The sequence below is a fragment of the Castor canadensis genome, chromosome 11 (assembly GCF_047511655.1).
Source record: "Castor canadensis chromosome 11, mCasCan1.hap1v2, whole genome shotgun sequence".
Classification (NCBI taxonomy): Eukaryota; Metazoa; Chordata; class Mammalia; order Rodentia; family Castoridae; genus Castor; species Castor canadensis.
The window spans coordinates 55,431,400-55,454,526 of NC_133396.1; the positions used below are offsets into that span (position 1 = coordinate 55,431,400).

General features: G+C 39.4%; 1 protein-coding gene across 1 annotated transcript in view; it reads left to right on the plus strand.

Annotated features, from left to right (window-relative positions):
- The window catches only part of Dnah9 (dynein axonemal heavy chain 9), a 335,102-nt gene that overhangs the window by 56,988 nt on the left and 254,987 nt on the right, over positions 1-23,127 (plus strand). Inside the window, exons 16-19 of the mRNA XM_074046853.1 lie at positions 887-1,083; positions 1,176-1,600; positions 15,772-15,994; positions 16,944-17,110. Of these exons, the coding sequence (XP_073902954.1) occupies positions 887-1,083; positions 1,176-1,600; positions 15,772-15,994; positions 16,944-17,110 (1,012 nt within the window). The remainder of the gene's footprint in view (positions 1-886; positions 1,084-1,175; positions 1,601-15,771; positions 15,995-16,943; positions 17,111-23,127) is intronic.

Genomic DNA, 23,127 nt, shown 5'->3' on the forward strand with positions numbered 1-23,127 from the left:
AAAAAAGAACAAATAAAGAGGGCTCACCTGCTATCTCAAAGGTCAAGCCCAGGAGTGCCACAATCACTTCATGTCATATTCCCCTGGTGAGGGATTACATTGCTACCCTTACCTGCCCTAGGGCTGGGAAATTTGGTCACATGCCCAGTAATAGGAACTAAGAAGGCAGTGGATTTCAGGGAGGAGTCTCTCCAACCACAGCATCCAACCCATAATAGACTCCTAACTATTTCTATAATCAAAAAGATACATGAAAATAAGGGTTATTGTAAAAGTTTAAGCATTTACCTTGTACTTGGTACATTGTGCTCCAAGTTGTACTTTGATTCAAATATAGAGAGGCAAGTTGGTTTAGCAAGCAATCAAAAACTTGTGAATTATTTATACTGTCTTTAAAATTTTTATCACTACAGGACTTCAGAATTAAAATCAGTTCTGTATTTTTAAGAAAAGGAGCCTCAAGAGTAGCATCCTGACTTCTCTTTGTTTTTAATGCTTATGCAAGTGTTGACAGGCGTACCCTATTCATCTAGTAGCTGCCAGCAGAATGGCGTGGCCTGTGGAGAAATCAGCTGCTTATGAGAAACTGGCTTTGAAAAATCAACCTTTTCTCATAGAGAAGGCAGTACTGCCACTGGGGGCATTTGAAATGTGGAAGGGAACTGGCTTGGGTTGGTAGGTCACTGGAATGTGGTCCATGGCATGGAGAACAGAAGTCGTGCAGTAACCAGGAGAGCCATGTGAGAGAAATGGCTTATCCAGAGTGTCAGTGATGCCCCAGTGGAGAACATTTTCACTTTCCTACACTGCAAAGAAGCACTCTAGGTATTTTAAAATGATAATCTACCTTGCCCATTTATCATTATTTTTTTGGTTTATTTCCCAGAGGATAAAGCTGGACTCACCCCAATATTTGAAGCCCAACTCAGCCTCGTCATCCCAGAATTAGTTTTTCATCCGTCTCTGGAGTCTGGAGTGAAGGGGGGCTTCTATGACATTGTTGAGGGTCTTGTCACAAGCATCTTTGGGATGTCGTCTTTAATACCACGGCTGTCCCCACACAATGGCTCTCCTCTCTATCAGGTACTGGATCTCCCACCAGCTGTCCTCCAAACACATCTGGATCACCCTCCAAGTGCTGGTGTAACCTGCATGCTGCTGTCTCCCTTCCCCAGGTAGACCTGGAGGGCATGGCCGATTTAGCAAGCATGAGGAACACGCTCATGGAGAGGGTCCAGAATATGATGGCCCTCTGCTGCAGCTACCGAAACACTTTTGGCCAGTATTCCTACCTGTATGTGGAGGACCGGAGGGAGATTCTGGGCCAGTTTCTGCTCTATGGCCATGTCCTCACACCCGAGGAGATGGAATCCCATGCAGACAATGGCATCCCAGAGAATCCACCCCTCCTCCATCAGTTTAAAGTGCAGATAGACTCCTATGAAAAGCTCTGTGAAGAGGTGTGCAGCCTGGAGCCCATCAAGCTGTTTGACGGTTGGATGAAAATTGACGTTCGCCCCTTTAAGGCATCTCTATTGAGCGTAATTAAGAGGTGGAGCCTCATGTTCAAACAGCATCTCGTTGACTATGTCACTAACAGGTAACACAGTTGTCCTAGCTTCCTTGTAGCCTTCCAAGCTGCCAGTACACCATGCCTGTAATCTTCATCTTTTCCCCCATGGGATCATTGGTTAAATTAAAAATTACAACAATTAATTGGAGATTCCAGTCTTTTGGACACCATAGTAACTTCAATTCTGTCCTTTCCCTTCTTCACCAGTTAATGGCCTCTGTTTTATTTTCCACTTGGTGCCCAGTGGATGAAAGGCACCAAGTAAGTGGTAAATAATGCTAGAAACAATAATCACAGATCCAACCTCCCTTCACAATTCTAACTGTGAAATCTATTTAAGCCTGGGAAGCAGAGGGGGTCTAATGGACTCTTAATTTTATTTCTTACCACTTAGTCCTTGACTCAGATGTCCAGCTGCGCAATGTGGAAGTCACTAGCATCCCAGGCTCCTGTATGCCTGTCTGTGCCATTCTAGCCATGCTGCAGTCTGGATCTGAAATTCTGTCTGTCCCACTAGGAGCCAAGCCACCCAGCCCAGCACCTTGCTCTCAAATTCAAATCATTGCCCTCTGATGAATAATCTAGTTGTCAGCTGTCCCCTTGTCACTCCACCTTAGCCTTATCCCCAAGAGATTTGCCACAGTCAGACTCTCACCCTCTATCTGCACCATGAATCCTGGAGGGGCAGGGGGTGGGGTGTGGCCCTTGGCTCAGTGATTGCCTTTGGTGTGTTAAATGACACTGCAGAAGGCCAACCTGACCCCTTCTCCTTGATTTGGCGCTGGTCTTGCTCAAGGCTGCAGCTGCCTTGCTCCATGGTTTAGAGCCCTGAACAGAAAGGAAATGGCAAAACTGAGGGTCTCTCTACTTAAAAAGAGATTCCAGGAGATGTTGCAAGAGTGGTGCTCCACCACTGTAGAAAACCCCAGGAGAGTATTGTGGAGATAATTCAAAGAGGTTCCCAGGGGTTATTTAAGAAGAAGCAGTGCCTTTTCATTCAGGAAAGTTTTTGCTCACTGCAGAATCCAAAGGCAAGATGAAGAAGTGCCAGCAGGTGGTAGGGTAGTGAGAGATGCCCTCAAGTAAAGCACTTTTGCGGGAACAGCTGCTCTGTGGTCCTCTGTGTGGTAATCCAAGAACATAGGGCTTGTTGTAAAACATTGGTTTTGTTATTATTTAGGCAGGTGAGGCCAACACATCTGAAAATAGCTGCTATCAGAAGGACTCACAGTTCCCAAGGGTACGGCAGACCATACAGAGTCACATGGGGGGACATTCCATGTTCTCAGGCAGGGAGAGGAGAAAGAATATGGACAAGAGCCTTTAGAGAGGTTTCTGTAGGGAGAAATGGGTAAGGTGGTATAAGCTGGCTTAAGGATTGGTGACATTGATAATTTCAGTGGGCTCTGGAACACAGGGCTGTCTAGTATCTGTCCCTGGGATGATGGGACAGAGAACTATTGGCCCAGAGTGTGTGAGCCAGATACAGGAAGTGCCTGGGCTCTGAATTAGTTGGTTTGCATATGAAAAGTGTGCTGTCAGGTCAGGCATGACTTTCCAAAGTGTGGCTAACCCTGCTGGGGACAGTCCCTCCAGTGACTGTAAGGCCCAGATGTGAAAGGACCAAAAACACAAGGCATAGTGACAGCAGCTGCTAGCTAAAACTTCAGAGGGTGTGACAGTTGGAGGCCTGAGTCCTTGCCTTTGAGCCTCAATTTCTGTACCTCTGAAAAAAGACAATACAATTGGATTGTAAGGAGCCTTCCAGCTTGACCATTAAGTCACTGATTCCATTAACTGGCTGCTTTACTGTACTTTAAGAGAATGTTTTATTGTGTTCTTAAGGCTTAGATAAAAATAGAAATAGTAAGAAAAAGAAAAACCATTTATCACTGAATATCTACTCTGTGCTATGCAATTATGTGATTTCTACCTTACCTTAGCACTCAGGATTGGTCCTACCTTGCCTTACATCTTATCTACTTTATTCACTATCAGAGTCCAACCCTCTTTATCACCTTCACTCTCATCCCCATTCAGCACTTAATGCCCCAATCTGACTCAGCCCCCACTCCCAAACTCACAGGCCCTCACTGCCCTCCTAATGCCTTTCCCTAGACCAAGGGTCTTTCATCAGCCAATGCCCAGTTCCCTTCTCTTCTCTCAACACATTTTTTGCTCCAATTGGACCCTGGTTCTCCTCTGAGGACACTGCTCCTCACCTCCATCCCCCAGCCCTCCTTTTAGAGGTAGACTCTTCTCCTGTATCCCTCTTTCCAGTGAGCTTACAATAGGGAAGGCATCCTTGCTCTGCCATGCTGCTTCCAGACCAATTCACCACATTCTCCCTGAAAATCACCAGCTCCCCTGAAGTGACTTCTATCAGGCAGTACCAACTGCCATACATCCTTACTACAGTTACTACCAGACTCTTAGATACCTTTCCTTGTCATCGCAGAGCTACTCATCTGGCTCTCCTTCTTCCTTTTCCACCCTCTGGCCACTATCACCCTCAGTGCCCTAACTTGACCCAAAGTCTTCACTACACCTGCTGCTCGTCTGGCTGACCTCTTCCCTCTGCCATATGAGTTATCTCTCCTTGTGTGTTGTGCTCTCTGCAGGAGGGAAAGGTGGGGAAATAATGTCTCTGCCTCTAGAAGCTCAGGTGTAACATTTCATTCTCTGACCACACCTGGTCAGCCCTGCCATACAGAATTCTTCAGATCCTTCAGGATTTCCAGTCCATTGACTCCACACCTTCTCAGTGTCTCTCCCCCACTTTCTGGAAACCCTGACTTTGTCTAAACTCAGTGCTCCCCCTCTGCCACTGAGCAATTCATCTCTGCTGAAGTAAAAACGAACCATCCTTCTGACCAATCTCACATTACATTTCTGAACAAACATTGCAAGTAGGCGATCCACATTTCCCTAGATGCCTCCAAGCTCTCCTTGATGCCCAGTTCCTCATTCTGCTCAAATCCCAAACAACCCCTCTGCCCTTGTGTCCACACAAGGGATAATCACAAGAGAACTAATTCACCTTTTCACCAACAAGTCTACCTCCCAACCTACCTGCATTTGAAATCATGCATCCAAATACCTCACCTATGAGGACTCACCTATGAGGAGAGTCCCTGCTCTTTAAGCCAACTCTCTAATCTTCTCAGGGGTTTACTGCTCCTTGCTATGGTTTAGACTTTGTTTGAGTGTGTCTCCAAAGGTTCATGTGCTACAAGTCTGGTCCCCAGGGTGGTTGTGTTGAGATGAAAGAATATTTCAAACTTGGGACATTGTGCTCAGAAGGAGTTAATGTTTTTCTCATGAAGTGAGTTAGTTCTCATGAGGACAGGTTGTTATAAAGCATACCACACCGTATGCTTGGCCCCTCCTGGAGGCTGTTGGTTCCTTTTCCCCTTCTTTGCCATGTTGCGATGTAGCCAGGGTACCTGTCCAGGATGCCAGCATTGTACTCTTAGAAGCCTTTATTTTTTAAAAACTCTTCTTGGTTTTTGTTTTACTCCCAGGGTGTGCTTGCTGTGCAAGCATTCTACCAGCTGAGCCATGCCCTCAGTCCCCTTTGGATCCTTTAGCAAAATCTTTGGATCTTACCAAAATCATGAACCAAATATCACTGCACTTTATAAAGCTCTCAGCCTCAAGTTATTTTGTTATAGCAGCAGACTAAGATGTGCCTTAAATATTCCCTGTCTCCAACATTATCAATTTTTTCTTTGTTCATTCTTGGTAGCATGTGAATTGATTGTTATATCTTCCATATTTAAAAAGAAAATGGACAATGTTCTCACAAGTCATTCCTAGTCCAGCTATACTATTTCCTATACACCCCTGATAGCAAAATTCCTCAAAACTTGTCTCTGTAATTAATTTACTTGTTTTACTCCTTTACTTTTGCCTTTCTTTCTACAAAAAAAAAGTTTTACTATGCAGTATACCATACATAAAGCATAGAGTAAAACATTAAAACAAATACTTACATTTGCACTTTCAAGCTAAGAAATAGAATATTACCTATATTTTCAAATTCCTTTCATCAGTTCTTCCTCATCAAATCCCTCTACGTCTCTGCAAGATGTTACCTCTACCATTGGTGTGACACAATCTTTCTCAAGCTCTTCTGCATGGCGTGTGTGTGTGTGTGTGTGTGTGTGTGTGTGTGTGTATACACATGTATACATACACATATGCATGTAGAGAGAGATTTGCAATGAAATTTTATATAAATGAAATGAGATTGTATACTATGTATCTTTGTGTCCCATCCTTTCACTCAGCAGAAATTTGAGATTCATCCATGTTGAGAGTATGTGAGTAGCTTTCGTTTTTCACTGATGAAGAAAATTGCATTAGATGACTATGCCACAACTTCCCTGCCCTTTTTATGGTTGATGAGAGTTTGGAATGTTAAGATGGCCTTGTTAAGACCAACAATGTTGCTCTCAGTACTCCTATCCTTGTATCATGACCTAAGAGCAGAATTGAGAGGTCAAAGAGCATGCATGTAGTGGCAAACCCTCTCCAAGGCAGAGACGGCCACAGGTGAAAGTCCCAACACTTCTTGGTGTTGACAAACTATTTCATCCTGGCCAATCCAGTGAGGGTCTTGTGTCAACTCATTGAGGCAAATATTTTGCATTACTTGGATTATGAATAAGGTAGCTTACCTTGTTTTTTACTATTTGGGAATTACTTACATTTTCTATATCTAATCCTTTGCTAGTTGCATGAGTTACAAATATACAACCACCCAGCATAGTTTCTCATTTTGTAGCCTGTTTTCTCACTCCTTCTGAGGTGTGCAGATGGGAGTCTGCATTCCTCTGACTCCATGGGGTCTGCATCTGCAGATTCTACCCACCACAGATCAAAATTATGTGCAGACATTTTTCCTTCTCATTATTTCCAAAACAGTACAGTCTAACAACTATGTACATAGCATTTATATTACATTAGGCAATAATTAATAATCTAGAAAGATAAATTAGTAGGAGGATGTATGGAGAATATATGCAAATACTACACCATTTTGTCTATGGAACTTGAGTGTCCATGGATTTTGGTATCCACAAGTGGTCCTGGCACCAGTCCCCCATGGATACCAAGGGATGATTATATTTTGATTAATAATTCCTAATTTCAGGGTAGCCAAATATATCCATCTTTTCCCTTATGTCATTCTCCTTTTTTCTTGTTACACAAATTCTTTTTTGTGGGTGGGGGCGCTGGAGATTCTAATGCTACTGTGCTATATTCTCTTCACATGAAGCAGTCCCTTTGTTACACGAATATAACAAAATCCTTACTTAGCCTTGTAACAAATCTTGATAGCTGATAAATCAATTACCCCCTGCTCATTTGCATTCACAATGTCTCAACAATTCTGGACCATTACTTTTGAATATACATTTTATTCATCTGTTTGTAGAAGAAGAAGCCCATTTGGATTTTACATTTGTACTGACCACAGACCAATTTGAGAAGAATTGTCCTCCTTATACCACTGAGTGTTCCTGTGCAGGAACATGCTGTCCTTCCACTTATATTCTTTTAATTGTCAGACAATAAAATTTTGTCATAGTTACCTTTAAAATAATTTTCATATCTTTATTAAGATTTATTCCACAGTATTTTATTTTTTGATTCTCAGTATTAAAATCATATTGTCTGTGGAAATGGAATTAATTTTTGTAGATTGATGTTTATATCAAGCAATCCTGCAGAATTAATTTGTTAATCCTAATAATTTATCTATACATTCTTTTGGGGGGTTTTATGTGCATAGGCACCACCTACAAATTTATGGGTTTTCTTTCATCCTTCTAAGTTATTATGCTTTTTATCTCTATTTCTTATCTTATAACACTGGCCATGGCTTCCAATATAATGTTTAATACAAGTGGCAATGACAGACACACTTGTCTTATCCATGACCTTGAAGGAGTTAACTTTCTACTTTTCACTACTGAGCATAATATTTGCTGTAAGTTTTTGTGAGTTCTCTTTGTCTGATTAAAGAAGCTCCCCCCATTCCTAATTTGATGAGTGTTTAGCTTAAGTGGGTGCACAGTTTTATCAAGTGCTTTTTCTAAGTCTCTTACCATAATTTTGTTTATTCCCTCACAATGCTGAAATGGTGAACATTATTATTATTTGATTTCTAATAGTAAACCAACCTAGAGTTACTGAGATAAACTCAGTATGAAGTATTTTCTTTCCCATATATCCACTGGTGATTTTGTCTGTAAATGTTTGTTTTAGCAGTGCTGCACCTATGTTTGTGATTAAGATTGGTCTCTAGTTTTCTCTTTTATACTGTCTGAGTTTGGTTTTATGGTTTTCCTAGCTTCATAAAGTGTGGAAGTAATCCTCTCTGTTCATTCTCTGCAAGAGTTGGTATAATATTGGAATTCTTTGATCCTTGAAAGTTTGATTGAAATCTTTTATCAAGGCATCTGGGCTTGTAATTTTCTTTGTGGGAAGATTTTAAACTATAATTTCTTTAATGGTTATAAGGCTATTAAAATTTTTCTATTCCTTAGTAAGTCGTATTTTCTAGAAATGTATCCATCTCATGCAAATTGTCAAATTATTGTCATAAAAATTATAATATCCTCTTACCTGTTTAATTTCTGCAAGTCTGTGGTATGCCACCCTTTTCATTTCTATTCATTTTCATTTGTGCTTTTTGTCTCTCTTTCTTGATTAATCTGGCCAGAGATTTACAAACAACTTTAAACTCACTGATTCTATTTATTACAGTTTGATTTTTTATTTCCATAACTTATTATTTTATATTATTTCCATTTACTACTTTCTTTGAATTTATTTTCTATTATTTGGCTAATCTAAAATAGGTGTTTTATTAATTTTGAGCTTTCTGGCTTTTTGAATGCTAGCATTTAAGGTTATAAATTTCCTTCTACACACATTTCACAAAGTTTAGTATTTAATATTTTCATAACAATGTAGTTCAAAATATTTTTAATATTCATCATAATGGGTTTAAATCTTTTTAAATTTTCAAACATGGCATTTTTTCAAGTTATGTTATTAATCTCTAACTTAATCCAGTGTGGTCAGAGAATGTGATATATATAATAATAAGCTTTTGAAATTTGTTGAAGTTTGCTTTATACACTCTAGTCAGTTTTTATAAATGTTTTGTGCACATTTGAAGAGTATGAATTCTGTAACTACTAGGTGTAATGTTCTGTGCGTGCCTATTTGACCAAGCTTGTTAACTATACTGTTCAAATCTGCTGTATCCTTACCGCCTTTTTTAATCTGCTTAATTTATCAATTACCAAGATAATTGTACTCAAAATCTTCCACTTTGATGCTATGCTGTCAATTTCTTCTTGTTTCCTGTCACTTTTTTGTCTCGTGTATTTTGAGGTTACATTATATGGGCATATAAATTTTGACTTTTTATATCATCCTGAAAAACTGAACCTTTAACCAAACATTAAAGATTTTCTTTATCACTACCTATATCTCTTGTAGTAAAGCCTGTTTTGTCTTACATTAATACAACTATATTCATTTGTGTGATATTTGCCTGGTACATCTTTTTTCCTTTTGCTTTCAACCTTGCTGCTCAATTACATTTCCTAATCAGCATAGAACTGGATGTTTAGCCACCTTAGCAATAGTTAGTCTTTCTCTGGAGGGCTTTTTCATTAGCATTCAGTGTATTGTATTTGGGTTTAATTCTGTAATTTTATTATATATTTTTATTCTTTTTTCTCCTTTATTGCTTGCTTTGGGTTGAATATGTTGATTTTCCTTCCTTATTCCAATTTTTCCTTCTGCTAATGCAAATGTTCACCTATGTAGTTCTACTGTTCTAATGGGTACCACAGCTGTTTTAATAAGCATCCTTAAAATAAATAAGTTCACCAGCATTTTTACTCTTCTCAAGAACAATACAAGAAGAGTTACCATGCTACTGTTCATCCATCAAAGTGTATCCTTTCATTCCTGGTAACGTATATTGCTCTCTATCATTTATTTAACCCCTCCAATTATACTTTATTTTAGATATTTATAATGCTTTTTTTTTTTTTTGCAGTGCTAGGATCAAACCCAGGACCTTATGTATGCTAGGCAAACACTTGACCATTAAGCAACACTCCCAGGGCACCCTTTTTGTTCTAATGGTTTTTGTGTGTTTTTTTGTGTTAGCATATAATAGCTGTACAGGGAATACATTGTGATATTTATGTATGTGCTTATAATGTATCTTAGTTAAGTTTACCCCCCATCATTCTTCCTCTTCCCTTTCCCCCCTTCTTACAAAAATTTCAATGGGTTTCATGCTTCTATTTTCATATACAAATGCAAAATATCTCCCCATATGTTCACCTCCTTCACCCTTTCCTTATGCCCACCCCCTCCCACTAACACTCACCCCCAGGAAAGACCTATTTTTCCCACCTGCCCTTCATTTTTTTTAAGTATATATTGATAATCCATGGGGGTTTCATCTTGGTACTTCAGGCCTGCTTATCTCATGCTTTTATCAAATTAACCCCCCATTACTTATTCTTTCTCTATCACCATGCTCCACCAAGTTTCAGCAGTTTACAGTACAGTGCATTACATTATATTCATGTAGAGATGGGTTGTTTGAATATGTTTCATTCTCTAACATTTTCTTTCTCTCTCCTAACTACAGTATTTACCAACTTATTAGATCATTGTTCATTACATCGCTCTACATTACAAACCTTCCTACTGAAGTGAATCCACTGGAGGTTCTTTTAGTAAGGGTCTGTTGATGGAGCTCTTGTTCCTACTTTGTTTGAAGTGTATTTATTTTGCCCTTGCTTTTTAAAAAATGGCTTAGAGAAAGAGAATTTTAGGAAGCATAAATTATTATTCCACTATGTCCTGGCTTCCATTTTTGCTGCTGAGTAGTTAGCCATCAGTCTAGTTATTCTTTTGGTAATCTGCAGTTTCATATTGAACTCTCTGTGTGAGAGTAAAAATACTCATTTTACCTGGGATTAGTTGGGCTTTCTTGAAATTATACCTATTAAACTTCAGCAATTCAAGAAAATTCTTAGCCACTGTCCTCAAATACTGTTTCTTGGGCTGGGAGGTGTAACTCCATAGTAGAAAGCTTGCCTAGTATGTGTGAGGTCCCCAGTTCAATCCCCTGTACCACAAGAAAAAAAAAAACAAACAAATGTTTCTTGACCATTATCTCTGTTATCTGCTTCTGGAGTTCCCATTACACTTATGTGAATCTTTTTACTATCCTCTACTGGATATTGAACTCAGAGCTTCTGGCTTACTAGGCAGATGCTAGAGTACTTGATCCACGCCCCCAGCAATTTTTGCTTTAGATTTTTTTTAATATGGTCTAACACTTTTTACCCTGGCCATCTTGAACCATGCATGATCTTCCCACTTATGCCTGATGAGTAGGTGGGATTATAAATATGAGCCACCATGCCCAACCACTTTCCCCTATCTTTTAACAACTTTAATATTTTTTAAGTATTTTTTTTTGTCTTTAGGTGCTACAGTTTAGATAACTTCTCCACTTCTGTCACGTAACAGTCTAATTCTTCTTTCATCTTTGTTTAGGTCTCTAGTTTAATATGTTGGTTGAAATTAATTACTTAGTTAATTTATGTGGTACTGGAGATTGAGCCCAGGGCCTTGTACATACTAGACAACCAATCTACCACTTGAGCCACATCACCAGTTGTTTTGTGTATATTTTGTTTTTGAGATAAGGTCTCATTAACTTTGCCAGGGCTTGGCTAGAACTTGTGATCTTCCTCCCTCCCAAGGAGCTGATATTTTAGGCATGAGCCACTGCTCCTGATTTCTTGCTTATTTTTATACTCCCACGTTATTTGCTCTAATAGTAAGCCTTCTCTTTCATTTAGTAAAATAATTTTGAATTCTTTTTAGAAGATGAACTTTACTACTTTTGATTTGTCAACTTAAAAATAGTTTATTTCTTCATGCTATCTATTAAAGGTGACATAGAGGCCTACAGAAAATTATTAACTTCTTCCTCTGAAATTGCCCATTAACCTAGCACAGTACAATCACTTTTACAAGGATAGAACACATATAAAAAGCTTTTTCTTTATCTTTTTTTTTTTATGTGTGATACTGGGGCTTGAATTCAAGACCTACACCTTTAACCACTCCAGCAGCTCATTTTTGTGATGGGTTTTTTTTTTGAGATAGGGTCTCACAAACTATTTGCCTAGGCTGGCTTCAAACTGCAATCCTCCTGATCTCTACCTCCTGAGTAGCTAGGATTACAGGTGTGAGCCACCAGCATCCCATAGGGGGGGGCGGGGCACAAGCATTTTCTATGCTTCTTTTCACAAAGTAATGCCAGCACAGGTCACAATTCTCACAATTGTAGAGTTAATGATCCTTTCATAATTCTGTTACTATCTACTTTATTCAATTTTGTCACTTTTCTGAGTCTATCCATCAATGCAAAGATCTATGCACTGTCATGGATTCTGACCATGTTTGGAGAATCCCTGAAATTGCCCCCATTCTTGATTTCTCTGTGCAATGCCAAATTTATGCTTGAACATAAAGATCAAGTCAGGCCCAGGACAGGGACCTATTGAGACTATAAGAATTCATCTAGGCCATGAAGGCTGACTCCTAAAAAAAGCATTTCTGTATAAATTGGCATACCATGCTTGAAAAGAAGTGTTTCTTAGTCTTGGATTAGTGCCCAAGAAACTATGAAGAAGATACTTTCTCCTACTTTGTGGGACGGAAATGATGAAGTTAGACAACTCAACTAGAACTTCTTGGTTTTTAAACAAATTACATTTTGCAATTTTGTATTCTTTATCTGAATTCACTGTCTGAAATCTTTCCAGTTTTATTTTCACTCATTTTGCAACTCTCACTCATGGTGACTTCTTTCTTTGTATATTTGTGATTTTTAAATTCTAAAATAATATTTTCTGGAACTTGACCTGTGGGTAATACTTTGAGGACTAGATTCTAGTTATATTGCTGCAGAAAGGATTTGCATTTGTTTCTCCCAGTCATCAATGGATTCTACCACCGCGACCCAGTTGGACTACAACCTGCTGTAGTTCACCAAGTAATAAGGTCAAAACAGGCAAGTTTCCTTAATATCATTTTCTGTAAATTATCTTTACTTCTTGTTTACCCTTATGGTTTCCCCACTTTATGTGCAGCCTCTATTAGATTCCTCATCTCAAATAGACTCTAGGACTTGTTCTCTACATCCCACAAAGCAATCAAAATAGAAGCTTGGGTCTCCCAGGTTCAGTTGAAATTATCATGTGAAAGCAGCTTTGGATGTTGTGGTCTTCAAGAGTTCTTGTTACCACATTTTCTGCCTCTGGAGATTCCTTACCTTTATGCAACCCTAATAATGCATTATTGATTGATTTTGGAATATTTGCTGAAGTATTTCAGTTGTTTTACCAGAAGGGTTATTCATTTTATCATCTACACCATACAACTAGAAACAGAAGTCTCTCATTTTCTAAGTTATTTTCTTGCAAGCCTCGTGAGCTCCTGGTCCTGACCTAACTGGGGGCAACTACAGATTGAGAAAGGACAAAAGATAGACAGACATGCATAAAGCTGGGATCAGATGTGCTGGGCGCTCGGATGGAGACTCATTACTTCTTTTCTCTATTAACTCTTCTTTTACTTTGCTTCTTTTCTCTATTCTTTAAAACCTTACTTCTTTTCTATTCTTTAAAGCCTTTCTTCTTTTCTATTCTCTAAAGTTTCTTTACTTAGATTCACACTGTTTTCTTTAGCATAACTTTTTTAAAGCCAAGTATAAAGTTCTTGGTGCAGAAAGCTGCTCTGGTGGAGACACACAACAGCCAGCAGCAGCAGCACCTTCATCAGCAGCCAGCCAATCCATCAATCCATCCATCCCCATCCTTCTTCAGCTAGTCTTTTATATACAGTGGTAAACAAGGAGGTGGAGCAACAGTTCTCTGGAGGGGCATGACATTGTAACAAGAGAAACCTGTGTTCCTACTTCTCTGAATGTAAACAACTTAGGAAAAGCAATTGTGCTGCATTTTGCCTTTGCCCCCTTCTGTAGCTGGGGCTGTGCCAAACTCAGTCTGCTGATTTGACGAACTGTGCTTATGTCTAGTTCTCATAGGCTTCTCATAATCCACTCCCCAAAAATCACCAATGATTTTGTATGATCAAATTCCAGGGTAATTATCAGTTTCCATCTCACTTTTACTTTCTAGCAGATTTTGACAGAGCTAATCCTCCCTTTTTCCCAAACAGGATCTTCATGTGGCCTTCAAGTCCCTTATTTTCTTCTACTGCACTGTTAATTAGTTAATAAATAAATTAATTAAAAATATCTATGTCCAAGGTGTATTTGGCACATACCTTTGATCCCAGTATTCAGGAGCTGAGGTAGGAGGATTGAAAATTCCAGACCAGCCTGAGCTACATGTCAAGACTCCCCCTATTTATTTCTGTCTCCTTATCTATCTATCTATCTATCTCTATACTGATGACTTCCAACTTTATTTTTTAAGTCTCATCTTTCAGGAACTCCAGACTTAGATGTAACTGCCTAATATATTTCCCTTAGGTGTCTAGTGTCTTTTAGGTGTCAAAACCTAAAATGTTTGAGGCATATTCCTCTCCTTTTCCCCACAAAGTAACTACCAGCTTTTCCTAGTTCTTCCACATATCCATGGCATCACCATTTACCTCATTGCCAAGAGTTACTGATTTTTCTCATTCTTTTACATTTCATTCAATTCATCGATGCTCCCTGTTGGCTCCATACACAAAGTTATGCTGAATCTTCCCATTCCTCATGTCCACCATCCAGGTAAAAGGCAACATGCTCTGTCACCTGAACACCCCAATCATCCCCACCTCATGGCTTCCTTTCTTATCTCTCTACCACCAAAGCCATCATATCTGATTAAAATCTGCTCTTCAGCTACAGATCTTTTTGAAAATATGAATCACATCATGCATTCTGCAACTCAAATTCATACACTTACAGTAAAATCTGAACTCCTTACCAGGGCCAATAAGGTCCTCTATTACCTGGCCCTTCCTTATTCCTCTGACTCTTCTGCCTACAAGTTTCCTTCTCTTTTCCTTAGACTTCTGCAAGCCTGATTTTCACTCTTTTCCTCAAGCAAAGCAGATTTAATCCAGGCCTCACACTTTTGCTCACACCACTCCCTCCCCATGGAGTTCTCATCTTCCCATCTCTTTCTGTAGCTAACTTTTTGTAATTTACTTTTCTACTTAACATCACCACCATAGAAAGGCCTCTGCTGGCCACCCCAATAACAAATGTCTATCTTTATTCTCTATCCCTTTAGCCTGACTTTTCTCATTATCACTCATTACTATGAGAAATGATAAGATTTATTTTGCTGATTTCTTACTGTTTACTTTTCTCACAGGAGTGTAAGCTTCAAAAGGGCAGAGTCTTTGTTTATCTTGTCTGTCAGTCCATGCTCAGGACCTGCAAGCCCTCTGGGTCTCATAGTAGATGACTATTTGTTCAATTAAAGCATGAATCTCATTTAACTCTCACTAAAGTCACTTAGATGGAAATGATTCTTCTACTCTTCCAGATGAGGAAACTGAGGCTCAGCGATGTTAAGTGGCCTGTCAATGATCACATGTCCAAGAAGTATCACAATCAAACTCAAATGTGTGTTGTCTTACTTTTAACTTGTCACTTTAAAATCATTTCAGACTTAACAAAAAAATTTCTAAAAATAATACAAAGAGTTCCTGTTTACTCTTAACTTTCCCAAATGGTAATTTTCTACTTGTAGTATAATGATCAAACACTGGAAGTTATTATTGATGGGGAACTAGTAACTAATCTACATACCTCATTCTCATTTCATCTGTTGTCCCATTAATGTCATTTTCTGGTCCCGGATCCTACTCAGGGTCACACAGTACATTTAGATGTCATGGCTCATGAAGAGAGAGGTCAGTCATTGTGTCTTACAACCTTCCCATTGGTACAGAAAGCCATATTGACATCAGGCCATGGCCTATGTCTAGTGTTGGGCACACAGTAAGTGTTCCATGATAACTGTACTTGTTGGGGGAAATAAGGACATATTCCTTTGAAGGAGTGGAAGGAGACTGACTCCCATTGTTCTGTTTGTGTTGATTAGCCTGAATGACCTTGAAGTATTCATAAAAATTAGTGAGAATGGTTTGCTCAAGAAAGTTGAAAAAGGAGATGTCCAAGGATTGGTTGAGATCATGGGACATCTTCTGGCTCTTAAAGAACGTCAGAGCAGCACTGATGAGATGTTTGAACCCCTAAAGCAAACTATTGAATTGCTGAAGACCTATGAACAAGAACTGCCAGAATCTGTGTTTAAACAACTAGAGGTCAGTGCAGTTATGTATTCCTTACAAAAGAAACAGAAGAAAGCTTTAGGCTTTCAGAGTGGTGTGAGATGGGTTGATGTAATGAAAAACAGGACTTGGTGATGATTCAAGACCCATGTTTTACCAGCAAAACCCCTTGTTCCTTCCTATTATTGCTTATACTCTCTCTACAACAAAATTAGAGATAAGGGCAAAATAGTTTCTGCTGGGTATTGAGGGGGGGAGCGGGAGGGGGTGGAGTGGGTGGTAAGGGAGGGGGTGGGGGCAGGGGGGAGAAATAAACCAAGCCTTGTATGCACATATGAATAATAAAAGAAAAATGAAAAAAAAAAAAAACAAATGTTAAAATTTGAAGTGTGAAAGGGCTTTAATAGAAGTGTGTACTGCATAACCAAACACCCCAGAACCTAGCAGATTGAATAATAAATATTTTTATCTCAAAAAAAAAAAAGACCCATGTTTTAGGATTATAATGGGTGATACATGGGTAATGTCTAGCACATTCTGGGAACTCAGTAAATACAGAAGAATAGAACGCTGGGGATAGGTACAAGAAATAACACAGATGAAGTTATTTTTTCCTAGAATTAGAGATGAGCCAGCTTTTGGATTTGAGGGAAATAAGCAGGCATGTGTGATGTTAAGATTATCTAAAAGGAAATGTGGGGCATCAAAGAAAATCACCAAGCACTCCTGAAGAATATAGAAATGGGCAAGAGTTAATGGGTTGGATGCTAGTGTTGAGACAGAAGTGTGTGATAGTGGAGACAGCAGGTGACCAGAGAGGTAAGTTGAAGAAGAGGAGGATGCCTTATAGAGAATGGCCAGATGATGCCAGCACATTCTAGTGTGATCTTACAGCATAGATGAAAGCAGCTGGGTGATGTCCAGTCTTGGCATATGAGAGAAAAGGGAGCACTGTGTTACCACATTGAGGTCTCCTTTGCAGGAGCTGCCAGAGAAATGGAATAACATAAAAAAGATGGCCACTACTGTGAGACAGCAGTTAGCCCCATTGCAGGCGAATGAAGTGCCCCTCCTCCGGCAGAGGTGTGTCGCCTTCAACATGGAACAGCAGCAATTCTGGGAGCGGTTCCACAAAGAAGCCCCCTTCAGGTATAAACAAGTAGCCTCTGCTGCCTCCTTTCCTTTAAACATTGTGATTTTTGGACCATTTTGGTCTTTCTGTTGAGTTGTGCACCACATTCGTTCAGCAGACAAAATCCAATTCCAAGTCTTCCCTTCCATATAGGTCCTTTGGTTAGAACATGCTGCAAATGTGGACAGAGTCCTATCATGACCTGTGTGAGATGACTGAAGATGTACAAATACCTTCTTTCCTTTAAAAAAAATCTAGAAGCTTTTTACATTACCAAGTTTGTAAGAGGATTGTATGTGATCAAATAACTAGGATTTTACTTTAAAAAATCCTAATTTTTACTAAAAAAGACTTATGTTCTTTTGTTTAAAGTGGTTGACAACATTTTAAAATAATTTAGGGGGGCATTTTGGTAGCTTAAAGGAGATTGGGGTGAAGGTTTACTGTAGGGAGGGTTCTCTGTGCTTGACAATCCTCAAACACCTCTCTGTTGGTTGTTACAGGTTTTTACATAAATAAAGAAACTGCAGGCGGGGCAACACTCCTTGCATGGGTCCATAGGGCACACCCTGGGCATTCCCCTGGTGGAGAATCTGTTTCCTTGCACTGCTCAGCCTCCAAGGAGTCTTCTATCCAGGAGGACAAGCTAGTTCTTATTGTTAGGTACCCTTGTCCCCCTCCAGCACCCTGCCTTATATTCTGTTTCTCATGAGTTTCTTGCTGTGACTTCTCTACAAGGAGACAGATTTGGAAATCTCCAAAGGGAAAATGCCCTGTGTAAGGAGTGAGCAGCTTTTATATTCTCGAAGTTTACTTGCTGACAGAAATACTGTAAATCAACAAGCCAAACCAAAAAGTGCAACTTTACTGCGATGAAATATAACATGATTAAATACATGGACTCTAGATTCAGGCTGCCTGGGTCTCACTTCAGCTCCACTACTTATACCTGTATCATGGCACATTACTTAATACCCTTGCCTTTCAGTTCCTAGTCTGTAAAATGCAAATAACAAACAGCATTCACCTCATAGGTTGTTATTAGGATTAAAGAAGTAGCTACTGAGAACGCTCAGCATTGTGCCTGGCACGACAGCAACCAGCTATGCTGGTGAACAGGGAATGTTCTTATTGTAGCACTTAAAGTCTCATGTCTAGGCACCCCCTCTGTTCCAGGCTCCCTGAGGATGTCTGTCTTCCAACCTGGCACACAGTAAGGGCCTATTCTTTTTTTACACTTATTGTTAATTGATAGATAATAATTGTGCATCCTCATGAGGTATAGTGTGATGTTTTGGTACATTTATTCTTTGTGTAATGATCAACTCAGGATATTGAGGTTATCCATCATTACAAGCATTTATCATTCCTTTGTGATAAGAATATTCAAAACCTTCTCTCCTAGCTGCTTTGAATTATATCATACAATATCGTTGCCTAAAATCACCCTCCATGTTAGTAGGATACCACAACATATTCCTTCTATCTAGTTGTGACTTCGAACTGCTGACCAATCTCTCCCCAACCCCTTCCCTTCTTCTTCCTCAATGAGAGCCTATTCTTAACTATCATTCAGCAGCTGCCAGCTCCCAAGAATTATCCTTGGAACTATGAAGAACATGACAAGTATGTTAAGAGACAGGGAAGGACAGGTGTATAAACAACACATAGGATATAAATATATGAAGCAGGGTGCCGCCATTTTGACTGCACAGCAGAATCATCTGTGGAAGAGCTCCCAACTTCCAGCCTGTCCTGAAGAGCAATTAAATTAGACTCTCTGGGAGAGGGGTAATAGTCATGCATGAGTATTTTGTGAAGCTCCCCAGGTGATTCCATGTACAGCCAAGTTTAAGATACACTGCTCTAAAGGACAGAAACTACTTTCTTCTTAAGCAATCATGCCAAGGTGTCCAGATGACTGTGTCATAGAATTGCCTTAGAACCATGGCCTTGTTCTCCAAGCATTTATGGAACTCCCTTGAGGATAATTCTTTCAGAGTTTGAGGACTTTCCTTTTGACTGTCCTTTCAGCATGAATTGAATATTCAAAATTGAACAGGGACCATACAAAGTAAAAGATAATGAGGGCAGTGGGTTCTCAAGCTGCTAGGTGTTAACCACAGCCACATCAATGGCAGGAACCATAAAAATAATATCTTAATATTAGCTGTCTCCTTAAAACAATTAAAAAGAATTGTGCAGATGCTTGAAGAAAGATCTTCCCAGAGAGATTTCTCAACTGCTTGACTGGAACCATCACTGGTGGGCTTTTAGGAGCCTGGTATCCTTCTTTCATTTTTATGTCATATGTGTATTGATTAGCCATTATAATTTTTATTTTGTTTTATTTTTTCTAATAGCTGCATTTTTTTTCTTTCTTTCTTAGCTCTTATATCTGCTGGCTGTGAGGACACTGATACTTTTAGCTGGGTTTTCCAAATTCACATCTGTTAATTTGACATGCAGATGAATCTTTGGAAGAGAATGCTTTGAAAAGAACTGCTCACAGCAGTGTGGGAAACCAAACGTTACTGCAATTTTGATGTATTTCTCTTCTTGTCAAGAAAACCATCAGGGCTAGAACAGAATCATGGATTTGTTGCTAAAGGGAATCTTAGAGGATGTCAACTCACATGTTTGTTTTGTTGCTTACTTTGGTGTATGTGAGTGTTTAGAATTTGTAGCTGCTGAGTGCATGCAAGATCCTTCACTTTTAGGTCATTTATGAATTTCTAAATTGCCAAGTCTGATGAATTTCTTTGTGAATGCAAGTTTCTATTCCTGATTAGATGTCACAGTCTAGACTCAGCTTCTAACGCTCTTGTGTTTGAGAAGGAAAAGAAAATGAGTGTCCAATTAGACTCTTGCTGCCTGACAGGCACTGTGTGAAGTCAGGTTGCTTGGGTTCAGGTTCTCTCTTCACATTCAAGTCAAGTTCTTCTTCTTTTAGCTCTTAACTCTAAGCTGACCTCAGCTTATTCCTAGCTGAGCTCTCACACTTCAGAATAACTGGCTAAACTATCATACCCAGTTTCAAGGACCTTCTACAACTCCTTAAATTGGTGAATAATTCTCCTCTTGAATGGAAGGAATGCTCCATGCTTCTGACAGCATTCCCTTGTTCAGCCTTTGACCTTGAGCATAGTCTTCCTGACCTCAAGGAATGGTGCCATGTCAAGTGCTCTTCTTACCCACACCATGGCCATGGTAATCCAGGGATATCAGTCAACACAGTCCAACCCAATGAGCTCCAACTCAGCGGAGAACATTAGTATTTTCAGGTGGCAGCCAGACTCCATTAACAGCTGGGGAAGCCTTTGTAAAGATACCCTCCATTGGGAGCTGTCCTCCATGGCAACTGGAGAAAACAAAGCTTTCCAAATGACCCAATACATCAGACATGAGGAAAGAAGGCTTTGGTCCTGGTTGTACAGTGTCGATTAAATCTTCAAAAGCTGGAGAAAAGGGCAGCGTTAGTGACTAAATCTCCCAGGTACATATGAATATCCTAAGCCTTATAATAGGTTCAAATTCACCCTGATCTTACAATTAATCTGACTTATTCACATGACTTAGGCTTCCATAGAGTGGTTAAAGCTGTGATCTCAACAGCAGAGTTAACAAAAATGATGTGGGTGCTAGGATTTTGATATAATACACATCCTTTGACTTCAAGGACTTAGAGCCTCAAGGACAATTTCAATAATGGATAATAAGACACATATACTGGGGCAGGTCACACATCCTAAGAGAAGTTGGTACTTGAGCCAATGGCAAGTAAGAGCCATTGGGATAAAATAAAAGGAGCATCAAGTGAGGATATTCTGGGCAAAGTAAACAGCACATATAAAAAAAGCACAGAGGCTAAAATGTAGGAACCAGCTAGAGAATTTCAGGTGTGTGTAGCTGAGATGCAGGAAGTAGGAAATGAGAATGGAGATGTCCAAGTGGCCCAGTTTGACTCGAGTCAACCACTAAGCATGAAAATGACATTCACACTCCTCACAGTGGGGTTTCATCCTGATGCCCATTGTAAATGGAAAATACTGTGCTGAAAATGCATTCAGTAAACAAAACCTGCCGAATACCATAGCTCAGTAACACAGTGTGATGTAGAGTACCGACTGTTTCCCCTCAGGATGGCATACATGGTTTACTGGGACTTGCTACCTAGCATCATAAAAGAGTATCAGACTGCATGCATATCACTAGCCTGAGAGGAAATGAAAATTCACATTTCAAAATACAAGTTCTACTTAATATGTATCACTTTTGCACTATTATAAGGTCAGACACTCAAAAGTTAAACTATCATAAATTGAGGACCCATCTGTAATATAAATCCTACTCTCATGATTACAGACAACAGAATGGAGCAAGACAGACTCAGGGCTTAATTGGGGGAGAGGTTATAACAGCCCTGTTTTAACCCTGTTTTAAAGTTGTAAGGCCTGAACTAAAGAAGTGGCAGAGATGAAGAGACATGGACTTGAGAGATGTTTAGGAGAGGGAACCAGCAGGACTTGTTGAAGATAGGAGATGAGACAGAAGGATGATCCCCCATCTTCTAGTGTGGATAAATTGGTAGAAGTTCCTATTGTCCTATTGGCCACTGAGAGGCACAGGCACAGAGTGTGAAGGAGCAGCAAGAGCATATTTAGGACTGGGCACACTGAGTTTTATATGCCTGTGGAGTATCATGCAGAGGCGTGCTATCCTTCATCCTCTATACTGATGTGATAGCGAGGTTGACATTTACGAAGACTAGTTTCTCAAGAATCAATAAAATGACTTACCTTCTCTGCCTCTCTAGGCTCATGTTTGGGTGAAACCTGAATCAATCATTTTTCCACAATCATATGCACATGAGCTCCGTGTTCCATTTCTCTTAATTATGGTTTTATTCACGCAGACTTCCCAGACATCTCTCTTTCAGATTAAAATACCCTTTACATTATTACTTCAATTTCAAAGACTTAGTACACTGTTTTCCCTCCTCTGACTTTCTTGTTCTTAAACTGTATCATCCCCCCTGGATTTGGAGAACTGCTCCAGGCTTATTAGGCACATGAATCAGGTTTATGAATATCCTGACAATTTTCCCTAAAGTTTTTTCTGTTTTGTTGGTTTTTTTTTAGCCCAGACTGGTCTTGAACTTTCCATCCTCTTGCCTCAGCCTTTCAAATGCTAGGATTACAGGCATGAGCCATCTCACCCAGCTTGTCCAAAAGTTTTAAAATGATATGAGAACTACCTGTACTTGTGTCTAGAGGTTCCCTGCACAATTTAGAGCAAGTTAGCTTTCATATATGTTCAGCTAGAGGAAATGACTGTCCATAAATCTTAACAACAAAGAGTATGCCACTGGTAGATATGTTTGGAATGAGTTTGACAAATTCTCACCTCCTACAAATCTTTGAAAAACCAACATTAATTTAAGAATGTAATATGTGATGAGGAAATAATGGTGAGTAACTTCTTTATTAACTTCTGTGTATACTTCAAATACTCTAATAGCTCATATCTTATCTAATAACTTATTCCTGAATCATACTCCATTAAGAAATTAAATAGGATGTGATCTTGTACTAGCACCAAGGGGCTGATTTCACTTTCTAAGTTCACTGTAGTCAAGAGAAAAAGTAGACTCCACACACACCAATGACTGGTCTCTGAAAATGAAGAACAAAAAGAATCACTCACACTTGGACATCCTTCTTGCTGCGCCACTTGCCACAAAGATGTTCCATCTTTTTCATCCAGTTCTTTTTCTATTGATCATCTTCTACTGATCCTCACCTACATAGATGGAACATGCACTTTCCAGCTCTGAAAACTCCAAGCTGGTATTCTGTTCTGAAATACTTGGAGCTGAGGAATAGCCCTGACATGCAAGTGGTGTTTAGTTTCACTCTCTTAAGATGTAGTTCTACAACCATAGCTCATAAGCCAAAAATGATTTAGATGGAACAAGCAGAAATCAACCACAACAAGCATCAATGTTAATCTGACACTAATTTAATGGTATGCA